Raw genomic sequence first — 15,891 nt, 5'->3', positions numbered from 1 at the left:
ACAGTAATCTGATTTTCAACTGATAAGAGACACTGGAATGCTGGCCTACTAAACAGAGTTTCAGCCAATGAAAGGCTAAATTAAATAGATACTGGGTGGGGGACTAAAAAAAATGTTAGACAAACCTAAATTGAGATGATAAGATGCTGTGTGACAGCATGATGTGTGACACCATCTCCTGAGTACAATAGAGGACATGTGATGTACTGGGGTGTTTTGGTGCTGGTAGTCTTTTTGACAGAGTAAAAGGAATCTTAAAAAAGGAAGGCCATTGCTCATCACTCCATAGGTCCATCCCCATGCCAACCCTGTGAACAGCATTTGACTGGAGCTAATATCATCCTACAACAAGACCCAAAGCACTGCTTCAAACTATGACAGACCTAATATCATCCTACAACAAGACCCAAAGCACTGCTTGAAACTATGACAGACCTAGTTAGGAAAGAAGGAGTCAAGGAGTAATGCTGCAAAGAGGATTTTTGATGAAAGCTAATTTTCAAGAACAAACCCATCATTTCAAGCTGAAATCATCATTTTTAACATTGATTCATTTTACATCTTATTTGACAGATGAAGATATAAGTTTTGAACAGTAGTGGATACTTCTAGCATTATTAAGCATAATTCCATACTCACAGGTGCTGTCTCTCTCTGGAGAAGGGGTAGCTCAAAGGCTTTGCAGTTTGCCTCTTGCTCTCTTCAACTTTTGGATGTAATGGTTCTGTCACTTTATGAATAAACAGATTGATCTTCTCTACTATATTGCTGCCTTGCTTGACTTCATACATCTGTACGTGAATTCAAAGAATAAATAGATATTATGGTTATAGTCAGAGGGGGCAGGATATGGCACCTACACCGTCAGATCATATAATGGTTATAGTCAGAGGGGGGAGGATATGGCACCTACACCGTCAGATCATATTATGGTTATAGTCAGAGGGTGCAGGATATGGCACCTACACCGTCAGATCATATAATGGTTATAGTCAGATAGGGCAGGATATGGCACCTACACCGTCAGATCATATAATGGTTATAGTCAGAGGGGGCAGGATATGGCACCTACACCGTCAGATCATATTATGGTTATAGTCAGAGGGGGAAGGATATGGCACCTACACCGTCAGATCATATTATGGTTATAGTCAGAGGGGGCAGGATATGGCACCTACACCGTCAGACCATATTATGGTTATAGTCAGAGGGGGCAGGATATGGCACCTACACCGTCAGATCATATTATGGTTATAGTCAGAGGGGGCAGGATATGGCACCTACACCGTCAGATCATATTATGGTTATAGACACCGTCAGATAATTTGCAGTTCACACCTTTTTGGTGGGCATCTTCAACTTCATAAACTCTGCCTCTCTGCAGAGAACACTCCACGGTGCATGGATCTTCAGGAAACCAATACCAGGGATTGTGGTCTAACATGATACAAAAAGATGATGAATGAATTGCATTCATGAAAAATTGTAAGAAGTATGATTTAGATATCCTGGTCTTGCTCAGCTAATTTTATGACAAAATTCAAAATGTCACGCTCACCCCTTCATCCCTCTCCAACTCTAACCCCATCTCCCTAAGGTTCTCTTCAAACTCCTCCCGCCGGAAAAGCTGGTCATCTTCATGGTAGTCTGGCTGATGTTCCTGTGCAGCAATTTCTGGGTCCTCTTGGGTATCTGGTGTTTGGCGGGTCCGTCTGAAGCTTCGCATCAGGCTTTCCCTCATACTCCGTGCCAATGAGCGCGAGGGCTTCCGCCGCATACTGGTAGGTGTCTTCTGCACATGGTAGGTGAGGACATAGTCTACAGTAATAATATATGATACAGCATGATTAATAACAATATATAAATAAATATATAAATATAAATTCCCAGAACACAAAGACCTAAAAAATAATGTATATAAAACTTGTTAGAGGCCAATGTCAATGCATAACTGTTAAAACAAAGTTGAAATGGGAACCCTTTCAGAGCTAATACTGCCTGATATAACAGGCCAGTTATACATTCTGTGTGTGTGTACATCCAACAGGGGGTCGAGAAAATGTTGTTCCCTGAAGGTAGAGCCAGTACCTATCTGTCGGAGCCCATCTCTAAAGTAAGGTCCTTGCCTTCCCACTTTTGATGCTTCATCCGCCTTCAGTGCCTTCAGGGGCTGTCCAAACAAAACAAAACACAAAAGCACATATAACTTTCCTTCAACCTTCGTTGTGATTTGGGTGGTTTCATTATATAAAAACTATAAAATAATCCAAAATGATTTCATGATTTTTTTTTCGCCCCTTAAGTAGGCTTCAGTGAGTAGCCTTTTAGAATTTTGAAATTCATATGATTCCAATAACTGCTTATGCTTATGCAAGAACTACATACATCACAGTGTTTTTTAAAGAAATTGATTAAAATATAAAGATGATTTTAGCTATGGTTGGAAGCACAATAATGGATACTACACTCCAGACTTCTTCTCAGGACCTGCAAATCTTTTCCAGGAAGGGGAACTTAAGGATGACAGTATGGAGGAGTTCAATCTTTTCCAGGAAGGGGAACTAAGGGACGACAGTATGGAGGAGTTCAATCTTTTCCAGGAAGGGGAACTATAGGACAGTATGGAGGAGTTCAATCTTTTCCTGGAAGGGGAACTATATGACAGTATGGAGGAGTTCAATCTTTTCCAGGAAGGGGAACTATATAACAGTATGGAGGAGCTTCAGAGCAACCAACCAGACGTACCTACAGAGTTCAACACTGCTGATGATTCAAGTAACTACAAGTCAACTACCCTGGAGTGTTGACTTAAAGATCACAGCATCCATCAAACTTAAGGATTTAATTCATAGACTATTTTGTGTACTTAGGAATGTACTTGTTGCTGTAAATATATCAGCCAAAGTTTTTTTTAAATTAGTTTCAAGTAGTATTTAAATAATCACTTCAACATTTTGGGGTGACTTAGCCCTACGTAGCAGATGTTTTGCCTTGCAGTCGCCATTTGCCATGTGAGATGAATTGATTCATTTGAAATTGGTTTCATGTGATACCTGCAATGTTTGATTTAGACCCATTTTTAAGGGCCCTTTTTGGGCAGTAGAGAGCAGGGGCCATTCTGTACTGTGTGTTCATTTTAGATGGTACATCAAATGTTTGATCAAGTGCATTTGGATGAATCCAAATTGTGATTTTTGGTTCCAACCACTGCGTCTTCGTAAGACGCAGAGACGGTGAGTGGATGGTTTCTATGTGTTTCCCATTGTGAAGCATGAAGGAGGAGGGGTGATGGTATGGGGGTGCTTTGCTGGTGTCACTATTCGTGATTGTTTTCAAAATTCAAGGCACACTTAACCAGCATGGCTACCTCATCTGGCCATCTCATCTGGTTTGCGCTTAGTGTGACCATAATTTGTTTTTCAAGAGGACAATGACCCAAACACACCTCCAGGCTATGTCAGGGCTATTTGACCAAGAAGGAGACTGATGGAGTGACCCCAATCACACCTCCAGGCTATGTTAGAGCTATTTGACCAAGAAGGAGACTGATGGAGTGACCCCAAACACACCTCCAGGCTATGTTAGGGCTATTTGACCAAGAAGGAGACTGATGGAGTGCTGCGTCAGATGACTCAGCAAGAGTACATTATGTCAAAACAGTTATGTATTCATAACCTGTTGATATTTTTAGTAAGTGAGTAACAAAAAATATTGTATATAGCACCTTCAACACAAGTTTCCTTGTACCACTGTCAGGTAAGTATTTTGTATTTACAGTGGAATATAATAGGAGACAAACTTACTATGGCCTGTGCCTCCCCACCATTCGTCCCCCTCTCATTGGCTGGCACAGGAGCGTAGGCGTCATTACGCCACATATTTCCCTCTTGGTCCAAGTTGGACAAATGGTCTCTTGAGCAACTCTGAACCAAAAAGGTTTTTCCTGTAGGAGACATATGGGAATTTGTTGTGACTGTTCAACATAAGAAAACATTTTTATCTTCCAAACATTACACAGTTACATTATAGTTGCACTGCTGCCAATTGCATTCTATAGGACACATTTACATGACCATTGAACCATGTGCAAGAAATAGAAAATAAAATGAACCATCATTGAATTCCTTGGTTCAACCTGACTCAGTGCATCCAGTGAGGTGAATTTCCACCGTATTGGATTATAGCCTTTAAAGCAGCCGAGAGAACAAAATTGTTAACACCTGTAGCAAGCTAGGTATTGCATGTTCCATTAGAAGTTTTGGTCCTACATTTCTGTTTTTTTTCTGCCGGACCAAAGGACTACTCAGTGAATAGCCAGCTATTGGGAATGACAAGTGTGTTTATACGTACTTCCATATACCATGAAAATGGTTTTTAATCAAAACTAAAAACAACATTCCATGACATTCTCTGTGCTTCTACAAAATAAGACATTAGTCTAATCATTTTGAAATAATTGAAGGTTCACACTCAATAGCCTTCCTTTAAACCATGAATAGTCATCATTAGGTTTAAGGACATGGTAATTTGTGAGGTTTGCAAGCCCGGTCATATTTGTCTCTGAGGGTTATAGTCCTGACCCTTTAAAGAAACCCAGTGAAAACCTTTCACATTATACCTCTGCAAGTGTGGCTTCAACCTGAACTTCTTCATCTAACCAAACTGTGCAGCTTCCCATCATAGAACGGTGTAGGCGTGATGCCCTAAGCCAAATTACTACAAAAATGCATTTGGAGAGCTCACCTCGCTGAAAAAAAAAAATAAGAAAAACTTGCAGCTTTCTCCTCCAGCATGTCAGCATAGAAACTTACAGAAGTTCACATTTTTGTGGTACATAGGGAGCAGGTGGCAGCAACTGTACCATATTCAGGAAGCAAAAGCAATGATCGAAATTAAAGTTTCTTGTAAAACACGTTCAAAAACAGAAGCCTGGTAAAGCAGGTCTGTAGCATGTAGGTCACAGTCTACGGTATGAGTATGGGGTAGGTCACAGTCTACAGTATGAGTATGTAGTAGGTCACAGTCTACAGTATGAGTATGGAGTAGGTCACAGTCTACAGTATGAGTATGGAGTAGGTCACAGTCTACAGTATGAGTATGGAGTAGGTCACAGTCTACAGTATGAGTATGGAGTAGGTCACAGTCTACAGTATGAGTATGGGGTAGGTCACAGTCTACAGTATAAGTATGGAGTAGGTCACAGTCTACAGTATGAGTATGGAGTAGGTCACAGTCTACAGCAGGGGTTCCCAACATTTTCGACTCCGAGGCCCAACAGCTCGGGGCCCAAACAGACACCCCGCTTATATGAGCAATCTATATTCCATTAGGCTAATTGAATATAAAATCCATTCATTCTAACTAATTAGCGATTGTTAGGTGTCACAAAAAGCAACATCAGCACCTGCTACAGGTGGAAGTCTAGAAATGAATAAAAGAAAATCTAACTGTAGATCTGTTTCGACCTCACTCTGACCATCACTACGGTCTAAAATGGAATGGTAACCGTTGTTCTGCCTTTCATCGAGACATATGTCAAAAAAGTCATGTCCATGACCTCCGGAAGCAGAACGACACGCGTTAATAAATAACAGCGAATGCTCCCGGTTCATCCTCTCACCTTGATCGCCTCGTACGAGACGTGAGTATACCTAATGAGACTACACACAGGTGCTGGGAACACTAGGGCCCTGTTCCCAGTAGTCAATGGCACACTGCGCCCCCCAGATTCCCTTCCCCCACACTTCTACTCCACTGACCACTGTAACACCCTGATGTCATTTTTTAATACAAAAATAGCCACCATCCACCAGCAACTAACCCCTCACATGTCTAGTTGTCCACCCCCTCTAGTTCTCAACTCCCCCATCTCTGTACCACTTTCATGCTTACAAATCCCGTCTGCCGGCGAGTTATCAGATGCCATCCGGAAATCCAAATCATCCACCTGCCAACTCGACCCCCTGCCATCCTCCCTGGTTATAGCCTCCCTCCCCTCTCTACTGCCCCTGATAACTGCCATTATCCATTCTTCCATGACCTCTGGTTCAGTCCCATCTTCTCTTAAATCTGCTGCAGTGACACCGACGCTGAAAAAACCTGGTTCAGACCCCAACAACTTCAACAACCTTCGTCCCATCTCCAAACTGCCATTTCTCTCAAAAATCCTGGAAAAAGTAGTGGCATCACAGGTCCATGCCCATCTTTCCAACAATAACCTCTATGAACAATTCCAATCCGGTTTCTGCCCCCGCCACAGCACAGAAACGGCCCTCATCAAAATCACTAATGACCTCCTGATGGCAGCTGACTCAGGACTATTATCCATCCTCATCCTTCTCTACCTGAGCGCGGCTTTTGACACCATATCCCACTCCACCCTCCTTGACAGACTAGCCTCCATTGGCATAACTCACACACCCCTAGACTGGTTCCGCTCATATCTCTCTGGACGTACTCAGTTCATCCAGTTTAAAATCATTCTCATCCCACCCATCCCCCCTCTCCACTGGTGTTCCCCAGGGCTCTGTCCTTGGCCCTATCCTATTCATCATATACCTCCTCCGACTTGGACTGTTTTTCCGTAAATACAATATTCATTTCCACTGTTATGCAGATGACACCCAGCTCTACGTTTCCACCAAACCCACTTCCACCTTCCCACCCTCCTCCCTCTGTGCCTGTTTACAGGAAATCAAATCCTGGTTTTCTTCCAATTTCCTAAAGCTTAACAGTGAAAAAACTGAGGCAGTCCTCATTGGCTCCAAACACACCCTCACCAAACACCCCAGTTTCACCCTCACCATAGATAACTCCTCGGTTACCCCCTCTCCTCAGGTTAAAAGCCTGGGTGTGGTCCTCGACAGCACCCTATCATTCCATACCCACATCAACAACACCATCCGATCTGCCTACTTTCACATCCGCAATATCAACCGCCTCCCCCCCTCACTCACTCCCAACACCGCCGCAATCCTGGTTCACTCCCTTGTCACTTCCCGCCTGGACTACTGCAATTCCCTTCTCTTTGGTCTCCCACACAAACTCTTCCATAAACTTCAACTTGTACAAAATGCTGCTGCCCGTATCATCACTAGGACGCCATCAGTCACATCACCCCCGTTCTACATCAACTCCACTGGCTTCCCATTAAACATTTAAGGCAATCCATAACCTCGCCCCTCCATACCTCTCTGACCTTCTCCACATCAATGTCCCTACCCGGTCTCTCAGGTCTGCCTCCTCCATCACCCTGACCGTCCCCCAAGCCATTTGTCCACCATGGGATCCAGAGCCTTCAGCCGCTCTGCCCCTCACCTCTGGAACTCCCTCCCCCCTGACATCAGGAACATTGACCCTAACTCAATCGCTCTTTTTAAAACTCACATCAAAACACACCTGTTTAGGCAAGCCTATAACCTGTAAAGGTCCTGCCAACTGAAGTTGTTGCTGTTGCTGTATTATGTATTACTCAATGTTTTATTCACTGTTGTAAGGCGACCTTGGGTTTCTTGAAAGGCGCCCTATAAATAAAATGTATTATTATTATTATTATTACATATCTCAGGTAAGTCCTGATTACATGCCATTTTCTAATAATTCGCTACCTAAATGGTACAGGTGCCTTGTGCCCCTGAGAATTGATGTGGTTTTGTGTGTTTGAGCTGTGCTCAGCTCGTTTTTTCAGGTAACCTTTTTGTTGAATTATATGCGCTAGATTTCCGGGTTATTTTGAGTTTGTTTACATTGTGCCTATACAGCTGTTCGCAGCCGTGGGTTTTGTGCGAGCCTATAAGGTGCGTTAGCGCACTGGTGTGGGCCGCCGTAATACTTTTGTTCTGTGTTTTACTGCTGTTGGCAGCCGGAAATCTTGTAGCCTGTCTGACACTGCTCAGACTGCCTAGCGCTTCTCTCTGTCGTGAATTTGTGGCTGTTTGTCCTACATTGCACGGTAAGTAGTTTATTATTTTGTTTGTACTGCTTGTGTGTGCCTGCTAGGTGCATCCACGCACTGTGCAGGACACGACTGTACTCCTGTGGCATACCCTGTACCCCTGTTACAGCTGGTTGGGTGAATGTGCACTGTGTAACTGTACTGTGCCTTCTGCTTATTAACTGGGTCAGCCTGCTAGGTGCTTTTAGCGCTTGTGCAGGCCTCTGCAGTGTCCCTCTGCCACGCCCTACACCCCTGTTCCCAGCAGGTGGGGCTAGTGTGCGCCTGCTAGCTGCATTCGTTCACTGGTGCAGGCCATCATTTACTGTGCTGTGTTTCCCGTGTTTTTATTAGGAGCCTCCTCTGCAATAGCCTTATCTGCCCCGCCCTATACTCCTGTTTGCAGCTGATGGGGCTAGTGTGTGCCTACTAAGCGCATTCGTGCGCCGGTGTGGGCCACCACTGTGGTCCTGTTGCATACCCTATACCCCTGTTTGCAGCTGGTGGGGCTAGTGTGCGCCTGCTAAGCGCATTCGTGCGCTAGTGCGGGCCACCATAACACCTGGGTAGATTGCTGGAGGACGACGCTGGACATCAGCCTAGGCTTCTAATGGCTTCTCACTACTGCAGGATCTGCAGGGCCTCCATGAGTTCCAGAGATGGGCACAGGGAGTGCCCCACGTGCCTTGGAGCTGCCCACGTGCTGGAGGACGTCGACAACCCCTGCAGTGCGGCCTGCGACCTCTCCAGGGAGGAGCGACAGCGCCAGGCCAACCAGGTGGGCGGACATGGGCGTGTGGACAAGCAGGCATGGGCGTAAGCGTTCGCGTGACCAGCAGCGCTACTCCCCCCAAGGGCCTGCTCAGGATGAGGCACCCAGACCTACTAAGCGCCCTGCCTCAGCTACGGTGGCGGAGAGCGATAGCGCGGAGTCGCGCCAGATCCTCTCAGCTCTCCAGGCGCTGTCACGGAGGATGGACAGGCTGGAAGGCCAAGCTCCATCATCTGCCTCCATGCCCCCTGGCCAGGAAGGTCCCCTCTCATCCAGGCCTGAGAGCTACGGTGAGGAGGAGGAACGGGGCGATGTGGACGTGTTATCCCTCTACGCCCCCCAAACGGCAGTGGACGACACCACAGAGCGGGGCAGCATCGGGGGAGATCTGCATTCCGGATCTGCAGAGCCGGCTGACGACTCTACAGAGACGAGGGAGGCCCCGGTTGGCTCCCTGTTGCTACGGGTGCTGAGTGCGGCCAAGGTCCTGGGCCTTCAGGCGCCTACACCTACCCCAGCTTCTGTTGGAGGTGTTTGGAAGGGCGTTTCCAGCCCTGACCCACCACCGGGTATACCTGTCTCGGACGAGTACAGCTGAGACAGGGCTGGGGGACATGCCGCCAGTGGAGCCATGGGTTGCCGCATGGACGTCCCTGGGCCTCTCCTGTGTATCCCCCAATCCGTGGTGCCCTCGGAAGGAGTGTGCAAAGACTGACAGTCTGGCCACTCGGGCTTTCAACGCATCAGCACGAGCGGCCCGTATGGGTAATGCGTTGGCCATCACCCTGGCGGCTCTTCGGAAGACACTGAGCCCCGACGATCAGGACGGCAGGGCCCTAGTGGACGCAGCGCTTTCGTCACACTCGCAGCTGACGAGTGACGTGGGTGACGCTATGGCCTCGGCGGTACAGTGCCGCAGACAGGTTTGGCTGGCACAAACCTCCCTGCCCGAAGCCATGAAACAGGAGCTGCGCAGCCTCCCAGTGACACCAGGGCATGTCTTCCACCCAGGGTCCCAAGAGAGGCTTGACCGCGCTGAGCGCACTGCAGCATCGAGGGAAGCTGTCCAGCGTGCGTGCCGTAGGTCGGGTCCAACTGCCGGCCGGCCGCCTATGACCAGGTATAGGCTGCGGCAGGCCACCCAGCCTCCCCCAGCAGCTAGCATCCCGGTGGCCCTTACAGGACTGGCGATTTCGTGCGGCCCGCCGAGGAAGGCCCCCAAATTCCAGTCGTCGAGGCGGTCCTGCATAGGAGGCAGGGGTCGCCCGTCGATTGTCCATCCCAGTTGGCACGAACTTCCTGGGAGGGCATTGTGCCAGACCCTTGGGTTGTGGCTACGGTGGCTCGGGGCTAACGAATACAATTTCGACAGCGACCCCCTACATTTTCAGGGGTCAGGGTAACATCCGTAAAAGACCCAGTTTTAAGCTCCGTGCTCGGCAAGGAGGGCCAGGAGCTACTTCTGAAAGGGCCGTCTCAGAAGTACCGCCCAGCGCACTGGATTTTATTTCAAATATTTTTTAGTACCCAAAAAAGACGGCGGCCATCGGCCTGTTCTCGACCTCAGGCCCTTGAACCGGTTTCTCAAGGTGCTGCCGTTCAAGATGGTCCACACAGGAGTGGTGATGCGATCCATCCAACAGGGGGAGTGGTTCACATCTCTGGACCTGAAGGACGCTTATTTCGGAGAATTTTGTATGAATATTGGCGAGAGCTTGGGTGGCCGATATATAATAACAAACAGTACCGATTCGGTTTTGAGCTCTATAGCAAAATATTCAATTGATGTAAATTCATCTATTCACCTACTAGCTCAGTGATTTTGAACAACAGTTTAGATGAGAAAATAGCTGCGACTCCTCCACCTCTTTTTGATTTCCTAGAAACTTGGTGGAAGCTGTAATCAGGAGGACACGCTTCTATCAAAGTTGCTGTTGCTGTGTCATCGTTTAGCCAGGTTTCTGTGAGACAGATACAATCTAAATTGTTTTCTTTAACCGCAACGTCCGCGATTACAACGTGGTGTAAAAAAAAAAGATGGGAAAATAAATTGTTTTTTTTTAAGATGGAAAATTTTGCACACAGTCAGTGTGTCTCAAAGTTACACTTTGCACAGGACCCTGTAATACAGTGTCCTGTATTACAGGGCCCTGACATCTACAGTGCACTCCCCGTCACTCAAGGGTGGTTTATCAAATAGAACACTTACGTTAAGCACCTGGTGGAAGTGACGGACACAAATCTGCTCGCGATTCCCACGAAAACGAAATAGCCAGCTATCTAGCATAACTGCCATGCAATTCTAATGGTAATGCTACCTAGCTTGGTATGCTGACTGTCGGTAGCCTATACATCTAACGTATGCTAACTGTCGGTAGTATATAATACCAAGATGGCGGCGCGTGAACAACGCAAGGCTCAGCGTTTCTCCAGTATTTGTAAAATAGTAGTTTTCTGCCTATTTGTTTCGAGTCTGTTCACTAAGAACAGCCTTGCAAACCTATCTTATAGCCGTCAGCAACTTCTGGACATCGGAACATGCGATTCTGACAACTTTATCGACAGTCTCCGGCTCATTCCAGAGATCTCCAGGACAGCGGTACCTATCAACCCGGCTACGCCGACCGGAAGTGCTCACAGGCGGCGTCGAGACCGTAAACAAAAGCGGGGTACGCGAGGAGGGCTACGAGCTAGGCTAAAGCTAACTCCTCACCGGCTTTCTCTACCCAGCATTTTCCTCGCCAATGTTCGGTCTCTGGCGAATAAGATGGATGAACTGCGGCCGCAGATCACCACTCATAAATGGATTATGGACTGCAACATCATGATTTTCACTGAAACATGGCTCAACAGCGGCGTTCCTGATAGCGCCATCGAGCTAACGGGGCGCTACATCCTCCGAGCAGATAGAACAACAGAGGACTCCGGTAAGACCAGAGGCGGTCAACTATGCATCTATGTAAACTAGGGCTTTGACTCCGAACTTCGAAATTCGAATATAATTCGAATATCAAAAAATAAATAAATATTCAAACGAATATTAGGCAGCCCTTAATATTCGAACTTGTTATGGGCATTATTTTTTTGTAAATGTCTTTGCTTGAACGTTGTTTTCAATTCAGATTCCGAAGCTTTTTCAGGCATGAAGTTGTGTGAATCGCGAGCTCGTTAGCAAAGCTGTCATTGGCAGTGGCGGTCCGTGCATTTCACGACTAGGCCTTCAGCGATGTCCTACACAACAGTTAAACTGAGTGAATCCACCTCTTAATACCATTATTATGACGCCATGGCTCTCGAGCCATATATTTATACAGAAAGGCAGTATAAGTGAGCATTGAATCACCTTAACATAGTCGAGTACAACAGACTTCATTAATATTTCCGGAGCATTTAAAATCAATACACTCGTATTAACAATTAAGAGTAGTAAACTGTCAGTTATATGATCGCTTGGATACTGTCACAACTTCAAAATAAAAGGCGATTTTCAGGGATTAGTCTACAAAGTTTTATTAAGTCCACCGAAAGTAGCCTATGTGAGCTTTAACAAGTTTGTCCACTAAACATCACATTGTCCCACCTGCAAAGCAATTACATTAAACTGACCCGATCCTCACGATATCCATTTTTTTCTTGAAAGGTCCGTCTTGAAAATGGCGTTTCTATTATATTAGCGACCAGATCGATATCTCCTTCTCCTTCAGCCATTGTGGGTTGAAAATAAACTTACATTTCCGTTTTCGCTAATTCACCACCACCATTCGCCAACTAAAATGAGCACTTCCTGAGGCACTGCGTCAGTCTGCCGCACTAGTGCGAATCCAATCAAAGTACGTGTACGTGTCACGTTCAACGTGATGCCTGCTAGCTTGCCCCAATGTCGCCAACTCGAATTCTGATTGGTTATCACAACTGTCTGTTTCAGTTCATTCAATTTAAATGATTTAAAAGTTCATTGACGTTGACTGATACACTGCCCTCTGGTGGACAAAACATATACAACTTAAGTTTTATACCATATAGGTCTTACTGAAGGCATTTAATGGTCAAACTATTATTAATAAATAATCGAATATATTCGAATATTAATATTAATAAACAAACGAACTTCGAATATGATTTTTAGGCAAAAGTCAAAGCCCTAATGTAAACAAAGCTTGGTGTACGGACACTGCTATCATCGTGAGTCACTGTTCTGCTAACCTTTAATATCTCATGGTTAGGTGTAGACCGTTCTATCTGCCCAGAGAGTTTACATCTACTGTTGTGACTGCAGCCTATATCCCCCCAGACGCTAATGCTAAGCTGGCAATGAAAGAACTGCATTCTGCCATTAGCAAGCAACAGACTTTACACCCGGAGGCAGCCTTTATTGTTGCGGGTGACTTTAACCACTCCAACCTGAAGACTGTACTCCCCAAGTTTCATCAACAAGTCTCCTGCCCCACTAGAGGAGACAAGACTTTGGACAAAGTATATACAAACATGGCTGATGCCTACAAGGCAGCCCCCCTCCCCAACCTAGGTCAGTCTGACCACCTCTCTTTGTTCCTTCTCCCCAAATACACACCACTCATCAAACGTGTGAAACCCACAGTGAGGACAGTTAAAGTGTGGCCAGAGGGAGCAGACTCTGCACTACAGCACCGGTTTGAACACACGGACTGGAGTGTGTTTGCCACTCAAGCCACACTGCACTCCCACACGGACATTGACTCCTATGCCTCATCCGTTCTGGACTTCATCAACTCCAACATTGACAGCGTCACCCGAGCGTATCACCACCTTCCCCAACCAGAAGCCTTGGATGAACAAAGAGGTCCGCCTACTACTGAAGGCACGAGACACCGCTTTCAGATCAGGTGATGCTCAGGCCTACAGTTCATCCAGGGCTGACCGGAAGAGGGGCATCAAGCAGGCCAAGCACTGCCACAGCTAAGGATTGAGGAGCACTTCAAGAACAACTCCGATCCCCAACACATGTGGCAAGGTATCCAGGCCATAACTGACTACAAACCCACCAGCACCACCCCCCATAACAGTGCGGCCTACTTCCCTGACGAGCTGAACAGCTTTCATGCACGCTTCGACAGAGACAACCAGGAGGCTGCCATCAAGGCTGTGCTCACTTCAGACCACCAACCTCTCACACTCTCCTCCACTGACGTGTGTGCTGCACTGAGCAGGATCAATGCACGCAAGGCCGCTGGCCCTGATGGCATCCCTGGACGGGTGCTCAGGGCCTGTGCTGGGCAGCTAGCTGAGGTCTTGACTGACATATTCAACCTGTCTCTGGCCCAAGCTACTGTCCCCCCGTGCTTTAAAACCACCTCCATCGTGCCGGTGCCGAAACACTCCGCTGCAGTGAGCCTTAACGACTTCCGCCCCGTTGCACTCACCCCCACAATCATGAAGTGCTTCGAGAGGATGGTCCTGGCTCACCTCAAAACCTGCTTACCACCCACACTGGACCCTTTTCAATTCGCCTACCGCAAGAACAGGAGTACGGAGGATGCCATCTCCACAGCATTACACTCCGCCATTTCTCACCTTGACAGTAATAACACCTATGTGAGGATGCTGTTTATTGACTTCAGTTCAGCCTTCAACACTGTCATTCCCTCCAAACTGATCACTAAACTCAATCACCTGGGTATCAACACTTCTCTCTGCAATTGGATACTTGACCAACAGACCCCAGTCTGTTCGGTTAGAGAACCACACCTCCTAAACCCTCATCCTCAACACAGGCGTGCCACAGGGCTGCGTGCTTAGTCCTCTGCAGGGATTAAAAACGAAATATTTTTCATTTCGTTTCGTTCTGACCAGAAACGTTATTTTTGTGTTCCGTTCCAGTGTTCCTATGCTTCTCTTCATGTTATTAACCGGTTAGAACCTTCTTTTCAAAAATGTCATGGGGGGGGGGGGTGCGGGGGTGCGCGTGCCTAATGTTTGTCATTATGCGGGGGGGGGGGAATTGGTGCGCGTGTTTGTCATTATTCGGGTGCGTGCGTGAAGCCTATAGGCTAAATGCAATGCGCACTTTTCCAACGTTGTGGAAATGGAGTTTGCCTACAACTTATAATAAATAATGAAACAACATTATATCACCTTGCAGCTCATGAAATTAGGCTGCAGGACCATTTAAACGCAAACATGTCTTTCGAACTGAAGTCCGTTCAAAAAAAAGAAAGCAAAAAATGCAGCAGCTTAGACCCATGGCTATTCAAAACAAAATGACAACAAACTCAGCCGGTCACATTTAGGCCTACATTCAAATTCGGAAAGCATCTCCAACAAAACGTTCTCCATTACGCGCAAAATAAACACAACTCATGTCCATAGCTAGAGGCCTATGCCTACTCTCTTCTATTAACTCGAGAGTTAGCCTATTTGAAATGGACAACAGATAGCTTACATACCAAATTGCTAATTCAGTTTAAGGAAAAGTATGTCCTCCAAAACATTCTCCTTCAGATTGCTGCGCAAAGGAGACAGGATATATTTGAGAGGCGAAAAGGCACGCTCTGCACTGACCTAGGTAACGGGCACAGGCAGCACAATCATTGCAGATCTGTTAGGCTACTCGCAGCTCGCTAGTGTCATCAGTAGTTTCACTTCAGCCAGGCGGTCTGGGTAACATTTAGCGGGCAGGTAGCCAAGCCCATCACTTCCGGAATAAAACTTTATTTCAAGATTTATTTTAACAATAACAATTATTTTATTCCCACAATATTTCAAGAAAGGTTATTTGGAACGAAAAATAACGTTATTAACCGGTTATTTAAAATTGAAAATATTGTTTTCACTCCGGAACAGCTGAAATTGTTTTTGTTCCGGTTTTCGATTACGTTCATCACAAAATTTCGTTCTTTACCGGTTTTCGTTTTCGTTCTTTGAACCGTTTCTAATCCCTGGTCCTCTGCGTGCTTAGTCCTGTTAGATACAACAGTGATTGGCCTCATCAGTGACAACGATGAGTCGGCCTATAGAGAAGAGGTCCAGCACCTGGCGGTGTGGTGCGCCGACAACAACTTGGCTCTTAACACCACAAAGACCAAGGAACTCATTGTGGACTTTAGGAAGAAAGTTGGCACACACACCCCCATCCATATCAACGGGATGGAGGTTGAGCGTGTTGCCAGCTTCAAGTTCCTGGGTGTCCACATCTCCGACGACCTTTCTT

At 46.4% G+C, this 15,891-nt stretch overlaps 1 protein-coding gene across 1 annotated transcript in view; it reads right to left on the bottom strand.

Moving 5' to 3' along the window:
- The window catches only part of LOC308368797 (anoctamin-1-like), a gene marked incomplete at both ends in the record, with an annotated part of 121,160 nt that overhangs the window by 85,238 nt on the left and 20,031 nt on the right, over positions 1–15,891 (bottom strand). The window contains 5 exons of the mRNA XM_080843056.1: positions 640–791; positions 1,339–1,437; positions 1,559–1,818; positions 2,089–2,170; positions 3,804–3,943. Coding sequence (XP_080699182.1) covers positions 640–791; positions 1,339–1,437; positions 1,559–1,818; positions 2,089–2,170; positions 3,804–3,943 — 733 coding nt within the window. The remainder of the gene's footprint in view (positions 1–639; positions 792–1,338; positions 1,438–1,558; positions 1,819–2,088; positions 2,171–3,803; positions 3,944–15,891) is intronic.

The sequence above is a fragment of the Sprattus sprattus genome, assembly GCF_963457725.1.
Source record: "Sprattus sprattus genome assembly, chromosome: 8".
NCBI classification, from domain to species: domain Eukaryota; kingdom Metazoa; phylum Chordata; class Actinopteri; order Clupeiformes; family Clupeidae; genus Sprattus; species Sprattus sprattus.
Note: the sequence above shows the minus strand (reverse complement) of the source record. Positions and strands in the feature narration are given on the sequence as shown.